Source organism: Gouania willdenowi, chromosome 24 (assembly GCF_900634775.1).
Source record: "Gouania willdenowi chromosome 24, fGouWil2.1, whole genome shotgun sequence".
In the NCBI taxonomy this organism is placed as follows: Eukaryota; Metazoa; Chordata; class Actinopteri; order Blenniiformes; family Gobiesocidae; genus Gouania; species Gouania willdenowi.
Genome location: NC_041066.1, coordinates 15,331,538 through 15,348,287, shown reverse-complemented (window position 1 = coordinate 15,348,287; position 16,750 = coordinate 15,331,538). Strand labels below are relative to the sequence as shown.

The window sequence follows — 16,750 nt, the reverse complement described above, 5'->3', positions numbered from 1 at the left end:
AGTTTTTTTTCCAAAATAGCTGTATCAAACACACATACATAATCTTTTTTTAAACATAAATCTATATATTTTTCTCCCGCATAATGCATTCCACAGCATGCCTTTCAAAATAAAAGTTTATTTAAAAGACATGACCCACAAATCAGATTATGTAATCATATAATAAGTATCTTTGCTGCTGCCTCAGACCTCTGGTGTGTGTTTTTATGGTTGTGTTGCTGCTAACACCTGCAGGGTATCCATTTATTGCCCCCCCCCCTCCAAAAAAAAAAGGGAACACACAAGTTAAATTATGTTCTTTATTACTATCATTGAATGTGGCACAACAGTGTCTGGCTTGTGATAAGAAATTATTTTCATAAAGGTAATTTCACAGCTAATTCAGTTTTCCCCACCCAAATATGTTGAAATGTGTATGGATATGAAATGAAAAAAAAGAAGAATTTAACTGTGTGTGAGAATGTTGGTGAGACACAAAACGCTCGACACTCATCTGTAGCTCTCAGTGTGATTTCGCTGTCTGACGCGAAGAAAAGAACAAGTTTGCGTTTGCTCTCAGAGATGCCGCCTTAATAGCGGCACTGTAGACTTTGTAATGTCTCATTAACCTTTTTCTGTGTATGCTGCCGTTGGGAAAAATTGGATTTTGGCATCTGTACAGGAGATGATGTATGCTGTTGATGCAGAGCGGGGCATAAACAGGAAATGATCACGAGCCACTGCTTATGTTTTGTGTTTTGTAACCATAAAGGTCACAGATGTATGCCACACACCGTATTATACAAATTGTCAGCTTCCACAACAGGACTATTGAATTATATATGTTATGTAACACAACTGACAGGTGGCGCCGTGACGAAACGAATGTATAGCTTGTGTATTCGAGATGGAACGCAAATGCTCAGTGGTGTTTGGAGGGCATTGACATGATTGTGATTTCTGTCGCTGCCACGCGTGAGAAATAGGATGCCCTGCCTACCGACAGTGATTTTAAACGTGAAGAGGAGGAGGAAGAGGATGGAGTCTAGGAGGCGTGTGTCACTCCCGTTCCTTCTGATTGCAGCTTGGCAGGCATCACAATGTTTTGCACATTCAATTTCCTGAGTTTAAATCTGACACGCAGGTATTGTTTTCATTTTCCCTTTTTACCGAGCTGAATATGATAATGTCGCTTGGGAATTGCGAGATGAAAAGATTTCCATGGTGCCGTCAGATTTTGCTGCTGTGAAGATGAATTGTGGAGTAGACACAGGTTTTGGAACCAATACAGCACGCCTTTATAATGAATTCATCTTCTTCTTTCTGTACGGAGGAGCTCTGCTTTGAAAATGCTGTTTGCAAACTGAATTGGATTAGAAATGGTGAATACTTTGTTAGGTATCCTTCGGATTTCACAGTGTGCCCGTGCATTGAGTATACGTGTGTGCATGTGTGTCACTAGGCTCTTGTGCATGAGCCTGCATCCGTGCTGCTGTTTGCGTCACACAGAGAGCTGCTGATTTATAGGGACTGTATTCCTGGTTTTCTTCTTGACAGCCCATTTGTGTGTTTTCCTGCTCCACGCTGTGAATGCTCTCTGCACAGATCGACCACAACATAACACAGCCAACAAAACACATTACAGCGTTCGTAACAACAGCATGTTCAGATTGACAGGGTCATGATTAGTGTTGGTCAAGAATTATAATCTCTTTACTTGTTAAATGGGAAAAGTAATCAGATTAAAGTAACTGCCCATCACTTTAGTAAAAGTATTTAAATTTTGCATATTTAGCTGTAAAATGTCCGGTATACTTGCCACTAATGGTTGAATGCCGGCTATCGCAACTGAATTTTGCTATTGGTTGAACGGTAAGCTCTTGACAGCTGGGTGTACACGCCTGTCAAATAAATGTTAATTTAGTCTCATTAAGCTTGTTTCTATTTCACAGCTCTGAAAAAGGGACGATTCTGGATCACTCCCGACCCCTACCACAACGATGACAACATCCAAATTGGACGGGAAGTCAAGATTTCGTGCCAGGTATAGATGAAGCAAAGGACACACTCTTTCAACATCTGTAATAACAAGATCCAGCTTGTTAAAAAATAAATTAATACTTGCTCCCTATAGGTGGAGGCGACCCCTCCTGAGGAGCTGACGTTTAGTTGGCTGAAGAATGGTCGAGGCTTGCGGAGCTCGGAGCGTATGGTCATCACCCAGACGGACCCCGACATCTCCCCTGGAACCACCAACCTGGACATCATCGACCTCAAGTTCACCGACTTCGGCACGTACACTTGTGTGGCAGCGCTGAAGGGAGGAGGCATCCCAGAGATCAGCATCGATGTCAACATTTCTTCCACTACTGGTGAGTCTCAAAACCCTGTGTGTCACCATCACATCTACACAGTCCATCCACGCACGTCCGAGAAACATGCTTCCATTTCTCACAGATGTAAACTTAGCGCGTGTTTCAGCATGCATGCTTTTACCGTGTTGAAGGAAAACATTTCTGTTACTGATTTAAACCAGTTTACACATAATGATCAAGTTCCATGCATTTAAAAATGTTCCTTTGCATTACATTTTTTTAGCCACTTAAAGGCACTGGAGATGAACATTGTAGGCCTCATACATCAATATATAAGATCATTTTCTCGAAAAAAGAAATTGCCACTTGAAAGTTTGGTTTTATCTCCAACATAAACACTGTTTATTAAGGTTGCCCATTGCATTGTGGGTTGTGAAGACAGATGCATAGAAGTGTTATTACTTGTTTCTTGTGTTTTCCCTCCAAAACTCTGCCGATTTGACTTCCCGACACCAACAAAAACAATGTTGAATGCTTATTTCAGGGTTGATATGCAAAAATTCCAAACCTAGCCAAAATCAAATGTCTCGTGCAGTGAGGTGACCAGTGACGTGTCATGAGCACTAGGGTAGGGTAGGCAGGGCGTTCCAAATCGAGACCACCAATGTCAACACCAACGACAATTTCATATGTTTCTGCTGGCAAGTGTTAATTCAATTAAAATCAACATTATTTGTATATCGCAATTTACAACAAAGTCATCTCAATGCGCTTATCAAAATATAAAATTCATAATAAAGAAAAAACCCAACAAGATCCACATGAACAAGCATTTAGCCATCTAACAAAATCAACATCATTAAAGAAACCATTAAAGAAACATAAACAATTATTTAACATAGCCTCCATACTCTCCCAACAAGATATATCTCATGACACGGCAGCGCATCCGTTGTTTGTGTTGAAAACACAGAAACAAGGAGAAAATGACAACAACAACTCAGAACAGCCTCAATGAGGCGCATCCACAAAGCCAATCCTTTCTTTTGTACCTTTCAATGTTGAAAATACGAACAATTTTCTGACCTTACCTTTGCTGAAGGTCTGGTAGCTCAGGTGTTGGTCTCCATCTTTTAAAAGCTGTCGTTATTCCTCAAAAAAAAGTTTCTCTATCGTCTCTAGCGCTGTCATCCTGCCTGTAGTGTTATCCTGCCGACTAGCAAGAGAACGCAGCAGCAGCGGTCTCGTGATATCAATTAACTAATGCACTGTGAACTTATGTATAGCATTTAGCATAGCGCGGTTAATGGTTGTCATCTTGGGGAACTGAATGCGCATGCGCAAACACATAAAAACACGTTATGGGAACAAAGGCAGAGCAGCAACGTGCCTTTCAGAAGGGGTGTGGCCTCCTCCTGCCTTACAGCGGTTAGGAAATAGCGATGTTTTATAAAAAGCACAAAATTCTGACACTGTCAAACTTATAGGTATTGTAGGCTATCGGAAATTGAAAAATTATTTATAATTATATTATAATGAAATCAAATAATCAAAATATCAATTCACCCTTGGGTAGGCACTGCCTACCTTGCCTACCCTCATTACACGTCACTGGAGGTGACATCACGGGAAAGAACTACAACAAAAATAGTGTCAAGTGAATCCCAAAGAAACACAATAAATGATTGTAAGAATGAAGGAGAAACACTTCCATGTATATGTTTACAGGATTTCACATCCCACAATGCAACGTGTGAAACCTTCCAAAACTATCAAAAAGTGTGTTGTTGACTGTGATGGTGAAAACAAACTTTCAAGTAGCAATTTTAAATGTTTTTTTTTATTTATTTTTATTTTTTTTTTCTCGAGCAATTTATCTTGAATTAATTGATTTAAAAATTTATGACATCCGTCGTGTAAATAAGGCAAAATTATTTTCTTTGAAGGATCCTTTCAGACAAGTTTCTAATACATTGAAGTATATTTTAATCAAAGCCACCTGCTATGACTCATTAGGTGCCACCCTTGATGATTGAGGACTCACCGCATGAATATTCATTTAATGTAATTAAGTCAAACAAGGAACAGTGGCTGTCAAGTGTAGAGGGGTTCTTCAGTGGTTCCCAAACTCAAGAACGGCCTTCCTAAATATTAAGCATTAGTAATAAATAAATAAATAATATTTGCACTTAAAAAAACTTTACTTCTACTCTTCTAAAATATGTTATTGCACATTTAAATGAATTTTATTTTTGAGTTTTGAAGAAGAATAGTCGTAATTTAATTTTTTTTGCAATAAAGGTAAAACTTTTAACTCATTTTGTTGAAATCAGGGGGAGGTAGGGGCTGTAAATGTTTGATTCTTCAAAGGGGGGGGGGGGGCGCAAAAGAAAAAGTTTTTTCCGGGTGACTTTTAACTTGATAGCAGTGCACGTGTATTAGAAGAGATTTTTTCAACAATAAATTAACTGACTGAGAAGAAGAGTGATGTTATGAAAGGCTGTAATGTAATATTACCCTTAAAACTAAACAATTTTCATTCCATAATACAATATGTTGGCTTCATTGTTTCTATAGTGTGTAGTGTACACTGTATTTAGGGGTAGATTTATACTGGATACTGGACAAACTTTAACATTATACTGTATGTCCCTAGAGCAATCATTAACTATAAAGCCTCCCAATCCAGGTAATAAAATCATTAATCTATGTATGCTTAGCTTTTTTTACACAGAAAGTGCATCCCTTAGAATTATGTATACTCAACGTTTGAGTTGCTTATGATATCATTATACACAGGCACCCTTTTTTCTTCCCTTTTGTTTCACAAAAGGCAGAAAAAATACTAGATTGACTTCTGACACCATCATGTAAAGATAAATGACATTAAAAGGCGAGAAAGATCAGAACCAAGGAAGCTGTTCTTGTAACGTCGGACATACTGTATACTGCACGTCTTTGAGATGAGAGTGTGGTGTCACTTCGAGTCACCGTCACACGTATAGCGCTCCTTTAGTAGTTTCTAGCAAAAGATAGAGCAACGCTTTCATCTGATCAGGTTTTCACGGCTATTAATGATTGTGCTTCAATAGGTTTTTTTGTGTATCTTCTTGTATTTTGTATCTTCTTGTATTGATCAAAAATGTATTAATTTTTAGTATTAACCTAAATGTACTTTAAAAATTCTGATCAGATAAAACCTTCTCTCCAGAGTTTGTGATTTGAGCAAACTCAACTCAACTTTATTTATATAGCACAAATTACAACAAAGTCACCTCAGCGCACTTAACAAAATATAGAGTCTACAGTAAGAAAGAAAGAAAAAACCCAACAAGCTCTACATGAACAAGCATTTAGCGACAGTGGGAAGAAACAACTCCCTCTTTTTTATGGGAAGAAATCTCCAGTGGAACCAAGTTCAGAGGTGGCAATCATCCACTGGTTGGGGTTAGTGAACAGAAGGGCAAACGGAATTGGATCGAAGAATCCGTGTATCATTCAGAGAAAACGCCTTTCAAATTCAAGCTCTTTTGCTTCGGTACAGAAAACGAAAAACGGAAAACTAACATCTTTATTCGTTTTCTCCATTACCAATTTGCCAAAGTACGTGACCCGGAAGTGTACTCTCATCCGACGCTAACGGCTATGCTAACGACAGTGCGGCATGACAAGATCGCTGCTTCCAACTGTGCATCCGAAACGTGTCCTTTTCGCTTTAGCTGGTGTTGGGCACAAGAACCTCCTCACGGACATTTCGGAGGATTTAGAGACTCCTGAGTGTTGCAGAGCTAAAGACATCTCAGCTTCACACTTCACTTCCGGGTCACGTACTTTGGCAAATCCGTAATGGAGAAAACAAATAACGGTGTTCGTTTTCCGTTTTTCGTTTTCTTTACCGAAGCAAAAGAGCTTGAATTTGAAAAACAAGGCATTTTCCATTTTTTTCATTTTGGTTTTGGAGACAAATATCAAATAATGAGTGTTTTTTCTTCCGTTTTTCATAATTTTGTTACATAATGAAAAACGAATGAATGAATGATACACGGATTTAGAAGGATTGGCCATCCAAATGTTCATTGATCAGTCCATTCGAGTGTCTCAATCTAAGCCATTAATGCCTGGGGTTTCCAAACCAGCTACACTCCTACAGACTTTTAGACAGATTTTTGCTCCAACACTCCCAAATCTAATAACTGTCATCATCCAGTAGTGTGGAAGGTCTGACAATAAGTCACATACTGCAATTATCTTCTGAAACCTGCAGGGTAGCAGCCCAGCTGTTTGATTCTCTGCCTGACAGATCCACAGCTCAGTGTTTTACCCACTGTGTTGTACAACAACACTGTTTTGTAATGACTATTCATTTGGCTCCTCCTAATGAAAAATGACCCCATCAGTCCCACTAATCAAACATTAATCGACCACTTCATTTAATCGGCTGCTCTTACCACTGTTCCAACTAATATATGTACATACAGTATATACAGTACACAGCATGTTCACCTATCTGCATCCTTGTAGTTTTACCCATTGCATGTTGGTCTATTAGCAATCTGAAAATAGGTTCTAAAGCTGCCTTTGACTGCAATGAGTGATGCGCGCAACTGCTCTATTGTTCAGCTTTGAAAACCGTAATTTGTTTTCTATTGTTTTGTATTCTCGCTACAATCAACAGCCTCCATGAAAGAAGCTCAGAACGGCTTCACAGACACTAAGCACGTGCTTTCAACAATATGTGTTGTGCTCCATGGTGAACTGTGACAATGTAATAGCATGTGTAAAGGGATTATAATGGTACTTTTCAGCTCAAACTTCTATTGTGAGGTCAATCGATGAGAAAATATTGTGTGGTACTGAGCCATTGTCTTTTCGACTTGCTTTTAGTCTCGTATGGATTGGTCGGGTTTGGAGGTCTCCTGCTTTGCCGTCACTCAAAGTTGCTGTTTTTTGGTGGTTAGCGTCAGTGCCCAATCCTTTTAACGCATACGCGAATACATCCTGTCGGTCTGTTTTATGGTAGTTTGTGTACTATTTAAAAGGTTGAAACCCTGCTATTTAAAAATAATTAGAATTTTATGTTTTGAGTCAATTCCGATTTATTTTAGTTTTTATTTTATTTTCTGTTTGGTCTTTGATTGTCAGTGTTGTGTGTTGTTTTTGTATATATCGTCTTGCGGTGGTTTTTTCTTTTGTTTTTTATTAACAATTAAAAACACCACAAAACAGTGACATATTTACATGTGTACTATTAAAATATCTAACAAATGTCGCCTTTTTGTCTTCTTTTTTTTTTAAATTAACAATTAAAAACACCACAAAACAGTCACATTTACATGAGCACTATTAAAATATCTAACAAATGTCGCTTTTTTGTCTTTTTTTAAAAAAAATTAACAATTAAAAACACCACAAAACATTCACATATTTACATGTGTACTATTAAAATATTTAACAAATGTTGCCTTTTTGTCTTTTTTTTTAAAATCAAAAATTATAAACACCACAAAACAGTCACACATTTACATGAGTACTATTAAAATATTTAGCAAATGTCACCTTTTTGTCTTTTTTTAATTAACAATTAAAAACACTACAAAACATTCACATATTTACATGTGTACTATTAAAATATTTAACAAATGTCGTATGGTTGGTTTACAGTCAAATATCTCATCCCAGGAGCTCTGTCGTAAAGACTGTGAGTGAAGGAAGTGACGTAGTCTACGTGCATGCGCTGAAAGGATTCGGCCCGGGACAGGATCTGGCACTGACAGTTAGTCTTCAATGGTTGTTCTGTTTTTGCTATAAACGGAACTGACAAGTGTGTGTGTGATGATTTGCAACTTGGCAAAGCGTTAAATCTTTTTTTTTTCACCAAACAAACACCCAACTGCTGCACTCGTGCAATCTTACCAATTTTCACCATCTTGTTCTGCCACCTTAACACTAGCATGACCAGAGTGGTGTCATTTGACACCTATACCTATAAAGTCCAAGCTGGTGTCAGATGGCGGGTGTGAACAACTCAGCTTGTGACCATTGTTATGTTACTGAGGCAACTACTCCCCCCTCAGCTAGGGTGGGGGGGTGGCTGGGTTGGTTTCAGGACACAAAGACCTTTTGTATTCTCCTTTGTGTTTCCCATACAGCAGCTACATAGAGGTTGCAACTTATTTTTCAACTTTTGCAACAGAAAATAGTAAGTAGTAATCGTGAGACGTCAACACAGTTTGTTTACATTCTTGGTGAAATTTATTTATTAGAGATTTTGTGAACATTTCTGGCACTGCCACACCTCCTTTATGCATTTGCCACATGCAAACTTGTCACAATACATACAACGCTTGGTGGCACGGTTTTTCCTGCAGCAACACTTCACCTGGCACAATGCCCTTTTCCCCACATCAGGTGTGGGTGGTTGTTGCTGAAGGTTTTGCTCATTCACCTCCTTGGCTGCCATATGAGACTGGGCAAGCTCATTTGCAAGCTCCAGCAAGAAGTCCACCCTTCTCTCCTTGACCCCAGTGCATGCCTGATAAAGCACATGTGCGTTCAGCGCTGCAATGTCAATCATGTTGTAAAACACAGTGACTGGCCAACGCCGTGTTCCTGAACGTACAGTGTACTTTCGAACCATCTGGTCCATGACGTCCACACCGCATTTCATGCTGTTGTAGTCGGTGACTGTGTTCGGCTTTTTTTTCCGAGTAGCCTCAGTCTCCACCACGCTGTGCACGCTACTGAGGAGGCAGACAGTCTTCTTCCGTTTGGGCACATAAACAGTCAGTGTGGCACCAGAGGTTGAAAACACTTGTGTGCTGAATTCCTCACGGGCCAAATTCTTTTTAGCTGAATCTGGAAGCTCCCGGCGAATCTTATTGACTGTGCCAAGGAGGGTGGTCTTCCGGCTGTGCAGTCGACGTGCTAGTGACAATGAAGTGAAAAAAAATGTCGGTTGTAACAATTCTTCCTTTGTCCATAAACGGTTCCATAAGCTTCATCACCACATTTTCAGACAATCTCTCCCCAGGTGGACGACTGGGGTCTTTGCCAAGATATGGGATGATTTTGCACACATACTTGGATTTAAGGTCACATGCCACCCAGAACTTGATACCTAACTTGTCCGGCTTTGTACTTCCGCATTGGGTCAAAGGTTAAGAGGGATAATGTCAGCATAACTGATGGTGTAAACAGAGATTTAGATTGTTTTTCCCTGTTGAAGCATTGATTCTTTGTGCATCTTGTGCACTTTCTTCAAATTTGTAAAATAATAGCTTAATAAAATAATCATGGACCTGGTTAGTGAATGGTGGACCTCGTGAATTTACCTTTTTAAAGTGAGAACTCAAACAGTCCTTTTCACACTCGGAAATCTCGCTTTACCATAAATAGCAACAATACATTTTATTTATAAGCACTTTTCAAAAACAATAAAGGTAAATAGTGAATACTGTTAATACTGTTTTTCTTTTTCTAATTTTATTTATTGTGGTTTATTAATTGATCACAACACACATGGCTCATATTAATTTGGCCATTCTTATCCAATAATTCCATATAATGTTATTTGGATTAACAAACATCTACCTGGGAGAAACTGGTTTCTCAACACTGGCCATCATTTACACCAACCCCCAAAGTTTGTCACTGCCCAGCTGCACATTCCGATCGAAAGGCTTTATTTACATAAGAGAGGTGGCCCACTGAGTTGCAAATGAGTGTCATTTGGCGGCCTCTGGGCAGGGCAACAGGAGTAAGAAAACCTTGGGCATGCTAGTGTTAAACACACCTTGTTGCCTCACACAGTGTGAACATGAAAGCAATGTGTTGACCTTGGCTGCATAATCATTGTTGGATAATCCTTTTGATAATCCCTGTGCTAAAAAGCAAGTCGGATCAATCGCACGTGCCAAGATTGTTTCCTCATTATCTTTTAAGTAGAGCGCTATTTGCCTTTGAAGTGTTTGGGCAATACTAATGTATTAACATAGATGTTTTAATGTGCTGCTGCTGCACATGTATGTTCATGAAGTCTATATGTAAAGCTTGTGGCTTGATTGGCCATCTGGTTCCTCAGCTTGGGTTACGTTATGAATGAATTAATGAGGACGTGGTTCCAAGGGTTTCAGCTTATGCATCTTCACGTCGTCTTGTTCTATCATGTCTTTTTTTTTCAGGTTCCTGTTGCACTAAAAGGTTAACACCAAGAAGTGCAATCAGATGCTTTGATGTTGTACAGATAGAGTGGAAACAAAGCCAAGATTGTGCTCTGTGGAGACGGTATGGATGCTGTTCCAGTTGTTAACCAGGGTTCAGACCGGTGCCAAGCACGCAACCTTACCCTCATAAAAGAGCGCCAATATTGTCCTCTATCCTTTAAACATTGATGAACACAAATCTCATGAATTTTTCCACTTGCAAAACAGCACTCGTGTGTGTGTTTGTATATATATATATATATGTATATATAATATACTGCTGTGACACACACAATAAATAACGAGAGACTTCTTTTCTTTTTGCTCTTTCAGATTTCAAGGCTAATGCTTATTTATGAGGTCACTGGAAACTAGGACACTTTGGATACTGTAAAGTTTAAGCACATGGCAACAGCTGAAGAGAGTCACTGACACCAATGTTAAAATGTTCCATAAACCTTTAACATGAGTCAGCTAATTAATCTTTTCATTAGCCTGCTTGTGAAATGTGTGTTTTATGGGTGCGATTGTTAGACGGTGCAATTACTGCCATTCTACGGTTGTGACTCCCAAGTGTTTCTAGTTATGGCTACTAGAGCGATGTTCCACAGATTGCATTAGCATGTAGGCCTATAGATATTTAGGATGAATCCCTGCTACGAAGAGGAAACAAATAGTCAACAATTGTTGCTGATTTTCAATCTGATTGATTATGACAAAACAAGCACTCAGACTGAAAGTTACCCCGCACGCACGGCGGATAAACCCTTCCCGGATGGGTCTCTTGATTAGCATCCCACTCACATCTGGATCCCTGGCACCTCCCAGTGTTTCTGTCGATCTTAGCAATTGCTGTTGTTAATGAATTCGGCTAATCAATTAAGTGCTCAGATAATTAAGAGATGAGCTAAATTAATAAGTACAATGTGGAACCTTTTTTTTTTCTTCTGAAATCTGAGTTTGACTGTGATTTGTCATAAACTGCTGTTAATAGGAATGGGGGAGCTACATGTGATTCCTTTGAAATAACGTGGCTGCTGTGAGGCTGAAAAGAGAAGCATCCTGACTCACCTACAGTGTGTGAAGGTTGACTGTTGTTTACGCCATGTCGTCATCAATAGAACTGTACAACTGTGGTACCTGTTGATGGTGTTGTGTAATAGTATAGTAACTTTTATTATTATATCGCACAACTGGCTCCACTCTGGAGATACACGGTAGTATTGGCAACTAGTGATGAAGTGACTCTTTAATTATGTTAATGTGCTGGATGCTTGACAAAATGAAATGAGCCAAACTTGCCCCTGGTTGTCTTTGATTTGCTGTAATGGTTTGAGACTTTTTAAAATAGATTTTTTAGTCGTGTACCTCACCCTGGGCTTTGAATCTGATGGACTCTGCTCCCACACCCCCTAGTATCACATGGAGCGGTGAATATTTGCTGCCAGGAGTACGTATGATGGAAATAATTTATTACACATTGGATTTTGTCACTTACATTGTTTGAAACACTCTTGTGCTATTTTACTGCTGAGGAAAAAAGAATATCCATGTTACCTTAAAACCAAAATTTAAGTAAAATGTATGTCATAAAAAGACGATAATTTATCCATAGTTCCAGTTTTGTCTTCTTTTGGAACAGTATGTTAAGTTTAGGTTTTGTTTATTCAGACAAGGTTTTTCAGGAAAGTTTTATTTCCCGACATGTTTCAAAACATGTCTATTTCATAGAAGTCAAGTGAAACTTCAAAGGAACCATCAAAGGCAATCAGCAGAACTCCTCTGATGAAGACTGGCAGTTGACAGACGAAACATGTTGGGAGATTAAAAAAAAATCCTGAAAAACCTTGTCTGAATAAACAAAACTTCAACTTCACATACTGTTCAAAAATAAGATAAAATGAATCTTGCTGGAACTATTACATAGAAGTCAAGTGAAACTTCAAAGGAACCATCAAAGGCGATCAGCAGAACTAATCTGATGAAGACTGGCAGTTGACAGGCGAAACATGACAGGAGATAAAAAAAATAATAAAAAATCCTGAAAAACCTTGTCTAAAAAAACAAAACCTCAAATTAACATAGAATTTATCCAGGTTAACTTCCACTAAATATGCACATATTTAGTGTTAAATACATGGGCTGAGAGACATCATTTGGGGTCCTGATCTGCCATTCTGCCACTGGAAAAAAAAATCAAAGGGAGGAAAAACTATAAACCAATCACAAGGTTATCAGCAGCCGTGAGTCATTGTCTCAATGAGCAGACGCTGGCCTTTGCAGTCCAATCAAATGTATTAGAGGGCCGAGGTGACGCAGAGAAGCATGTACGCTGCAAGAATCTTAATGACGTAATATGGCATCTTTCAAGCTAAAATAATTTTTTGTATCTGAACTATACAAAACTAAACTAAACAACAAGAAATCACTTCTGGAGGAAATCAAAGACTAAACCTTCACATTATACTTTCTGTTAGAGGTGGTTAAACCAATAATGTAGTAAAATACAACCTTGTTTTCTAAGTGAACTTTGAAAAGGAATCCATCTCACAGCTGGAATGCTGTACTAAGAACTCAGCCATGTGACAACAGTATATGTCACAGTCTTGCTAGTTCTAAAGTGATGCATATCATTGCCTGGCAGCAAATGTCAGCAGAACAGAACAGCTGCGATGTATCCAAAGTAGGTTGCATATATTTCCATGTGTTCGTAAAAACAAATGTGTATATTTGAAAAGGATTTTGGAAAATCTACAGGGACCACAACAAAGTTTTGTCCAATCTTGGCTTATAGGCGTGTTGGGACCAGTTTTACTTTGGGTTAAGTCCATAAAAATGGTAATAAGATGAGATATTTCCTGTCAGGTGAATTTTCCTATAGCCTCAACAGAACCACCTGCAGTCCTGTTTTATGGAGCTGGCCATCTGGGAAATCACGGCCTTGTCCAGCTGGGAAAATCAGGGGGGGGAAACATGAATAAGAAACACTTTCCCTCCCTCATTAAGCACTGCCGAGGCCCCTTGAGCAATGTGAATAAACTCTGCTCCTTTCACGAGTGTTGCTCACAGGTTATGGGCAGACAAAAGTGATTGAACAAGAAATGTGAGTATAGCTGTTTAAACTAGGAACCTTTTTCCCCCATCAACTGTCTGTTGGAGAATAAACGGTGACATTATACAGAGTTGTGTGGGCTGGGTACGACTCAGGTGGTAAAGTTGCCATTGATTCCTGGCTGTGCAGGTTTGTTATCAAAGTTTTCTAGGGCAAGATACTGAGCCCCAAGTTCCAAAAGTGTAAAACACCAACTGTTTTTAAAGACATTATTTTTCAAGACCTTTTGAAAGCAAATATTTATCATGTTGGCCGTTATTTTTTTTTTTACAGATGGGGCATTTAAGCAACCTCAAGACAGCATTTACTGATGATGTGTGCCAGTGTGAAATGTCAGCATCGTGCATTGCACCCGTTGTTCCTTACCAATGATGATAAAAACAACTTATAAGTTATCGTCTCACACAGAAAAAAAGTCAGACATTTGTCACTATCACAAAATTACCCTTAAATAACTACTAATAATTAAAAGTTTCAAATTTTTTTCTTTTTTTTAAGTGGGCATTTCTTTGTCTCTTAATGTAAATACCAGCGACATTTTGATTTAGTTTTAGTCATTTTTTTTTGACTAGTGTAAGTCAAAATCTTTTCATTAGGATTATTTCAACTAAATCACATTAAGATTTTAGTTGACTAAATACTGTATGTTACATAGTCGACTAGGATATATATAAAGCATAAGAGTTTCTAACATTTTTTAAAGATTCAATTACCATTGATAAACCTGATATGTGATGTCATTAATGTTTGTGATACATATTGCTTGTCTCGCCTTACACGCAGTGATGCAGCTTAAGTAGTTTTGATTGGATACTTTCCAAAAACAAACTTAGCTGTGATTGGATTTGATCCAATGATTTTGTTTGTATTTGCTAATGGGAATATCAATACATTTTGTTATAGTTTCAAATGACATTTTGTTTTTTGGTTGTTTGGTTATTGTCACTAAAGGAATTGTAGTCGACAAAAACTATGACGTACATTTTTTTGTCAACAAAATGAACATTGCTGAATACAGTGCAACACATACTCGAGCACACCCACATGTTCTCCCAAACATGTCTGACGTTTGACCTTTGAGACATTGAGTTCTGTTTCAATGGCTCTCAATCTGTCTGAATACACAATTTCACAAACATAGGTGCAGTAAGTGCAGAAGCTACAGTAGCTCTATGTTGCCATGGTGATGGAGAAGAATGCCTCAGCACTTACTCAAAAAGAGGGCAGATAGAATATTTATCCTTAAAGACCTGTGTGCGCACCACTCTGGATTCTAATGTTGTAAGAAAATGCAAAGTGCTCGATATTTCTCACATTTTACTTTGGGACTACAGTGCTGACAGGTCTTTCTGAAAGGCTGTGCACTTAAAGGACGCTTTCAGCTGAAGCTCTAGTGATGTGTAGAGCTCTTTAGGTAAATCTAGTAGGTCCACAGAGGCCAACAAAAGAACCCAAGTACCATTAAGTGATGCAATGTTTAGGGAGAACAACAACAATGACACGCATCCCATTGGGAAATTGAAAAGATTCACTCAGCTATACTGTATATTGTACTCTCATCCACAGTCAGACATTTACACCCATGTAGATGCTCACTACACAAACATGCACTCACAGCATACTTGCCCTGCAGGCATCTCTGGCATTTGGATGACTTTGGCACAATGAGAGCATAGTAAAGATCAGAAGCAGGCTTTCTGCCACGCAGAGTATGTGAGAGGTCAGTGTCACCCACAAAAAATGGGATTTTCAGTAAAAAAAAAAAAAAGAATTCAATTAATACAAAATTGGAAGAAATCTGACAAGTGTATGCATGCATGTATGACTACTTTCCGTCAATGGTGCAGAAAGACAATGGCTGCTGATAGCCAGCATTTGTGCTGCCAAACTCAGTGTGCAGACAACTGTAATTACCTGCTGAGTCCAACCTTTGGTGAGGCCACGTGAACTGATGGCCGCTCAGTGAACACATCCATTTTTTTATCCAGACAAATGGATGTTTACTTTCTCCTTCCAAATCCTGACCAAGTGCATCGAGATAAATTTCTAACCCTGCAGAAAATCTATTAGTGTAAATGGAATGTGGGATAATTATTTGTTTTGCATTAATGCAGCCAAATCAGTAAACCAAGGTTTTAATACTGTATATACCTAATTTGCAAATATTACGACAAACGATTAAAAAACATAAGGCCGAAAATCTCCACAAATCGCTGACACAAATGTAGTATTTCTCATTTTTGAACTATGTCTTTTATTTTCCTAAAAGCAGAATTGCGTTTACCCTTTTTGTTTTCCTGGGGAAATGATTCATCTCTGCTCAGGAAATGGAACAAAGCAAATAACTGGAGCATTGAAATGGCAGAACCACACTTGCCTCATGCCTATTTGGAATTGGGGGCAAAAGGACTATAGCCAGACTTGACACTATTCCTTGAGATTGCTGGTGATTACATCACTACGAAAACTCAACATAGTTTGACTTGGACTCAGCTGCATCATGCTCAGGCAGAATGACAGAGAATGGAGGTTTTTTGGGAAAGCACAACAGGATTTCATCATTGCCATAAAGATTTTGCCTCCTTGAATTGTTGGATGGACACTTTTAGGGAGCTGTGATAGTAAACAGTGTTCCAGTCTTCCAATGGTTTGGACAAAAAATCGCCAACACTCAAAAGCACATTCTAATCACTCTAGGAACTAGTGCTCTATGCCAGCTTTACTAATTAAACACATTTATTTGGGGAGCATGCTCGATGAGAGACAATATGCTGCCTCGTCCAACTTACTAAAATATATCCAGACAAGGGAAGGAAACCTGGAAATTGGCAACTTTCTTCTTCTTCTTCTTCTTGTTCTTGTTCTTCTTCTTGTTCTTGTTCTTCTTGTTCTTGTTCTTGTTCTTGTTCTTCTTCTTGTTCTTCTTCTTGTTCTTGTTGTTTCTCTTTCTTTCTCTTTCTCCTCTCCCTCCTCCTAGCCTGGATATGAAGTTTAGTTTAATTGTATTTTGTGACATTGCCAGTGAGAGTTGAATGCTGGATCACATTTCTGTTCTAAATGGTCTCAATTACATGCTGGATAAAGCCGAATGGCTACATAAAAGACAGCAAGCAGAAATGTGTGAGGACTAATGCTATGGATAT

At 38.6% G+C, this 16,750-nt stretch overlaps 1 protein-coding gene across 4 annotated transcripts in view; it reads left to right on the top strand.

The window, feature by feature from the left end:
- LOC114457501 (MAM domain-containing glycosylphosphatidylinositol anchor protein 2) overlaps positions 1 to 16,750 on the top strand; it is a 257,718-nt gene that overhangs the window by 164,593 nt on the left and 76,375 nt on the right. For all 4 annotated transcript variants that reach the window (XM_028439400.1, XM_028439396.1, XM_028439399.1 and 1 more), the window contains exons 7-8: positions 1,932 to 2,023; positions 2,114 to 2,351. In XM_028439400.1, coding sequence (XP_028295201.1) covers positions 1,932 to 2,023; positions 2,114 to 2,351 — 330 coding nt within the window. The remainder of the gene's footprint in view (positions 1 to 1,931; positions 2,024 to 2,113; positions 2,352 to 16,750) is intronic.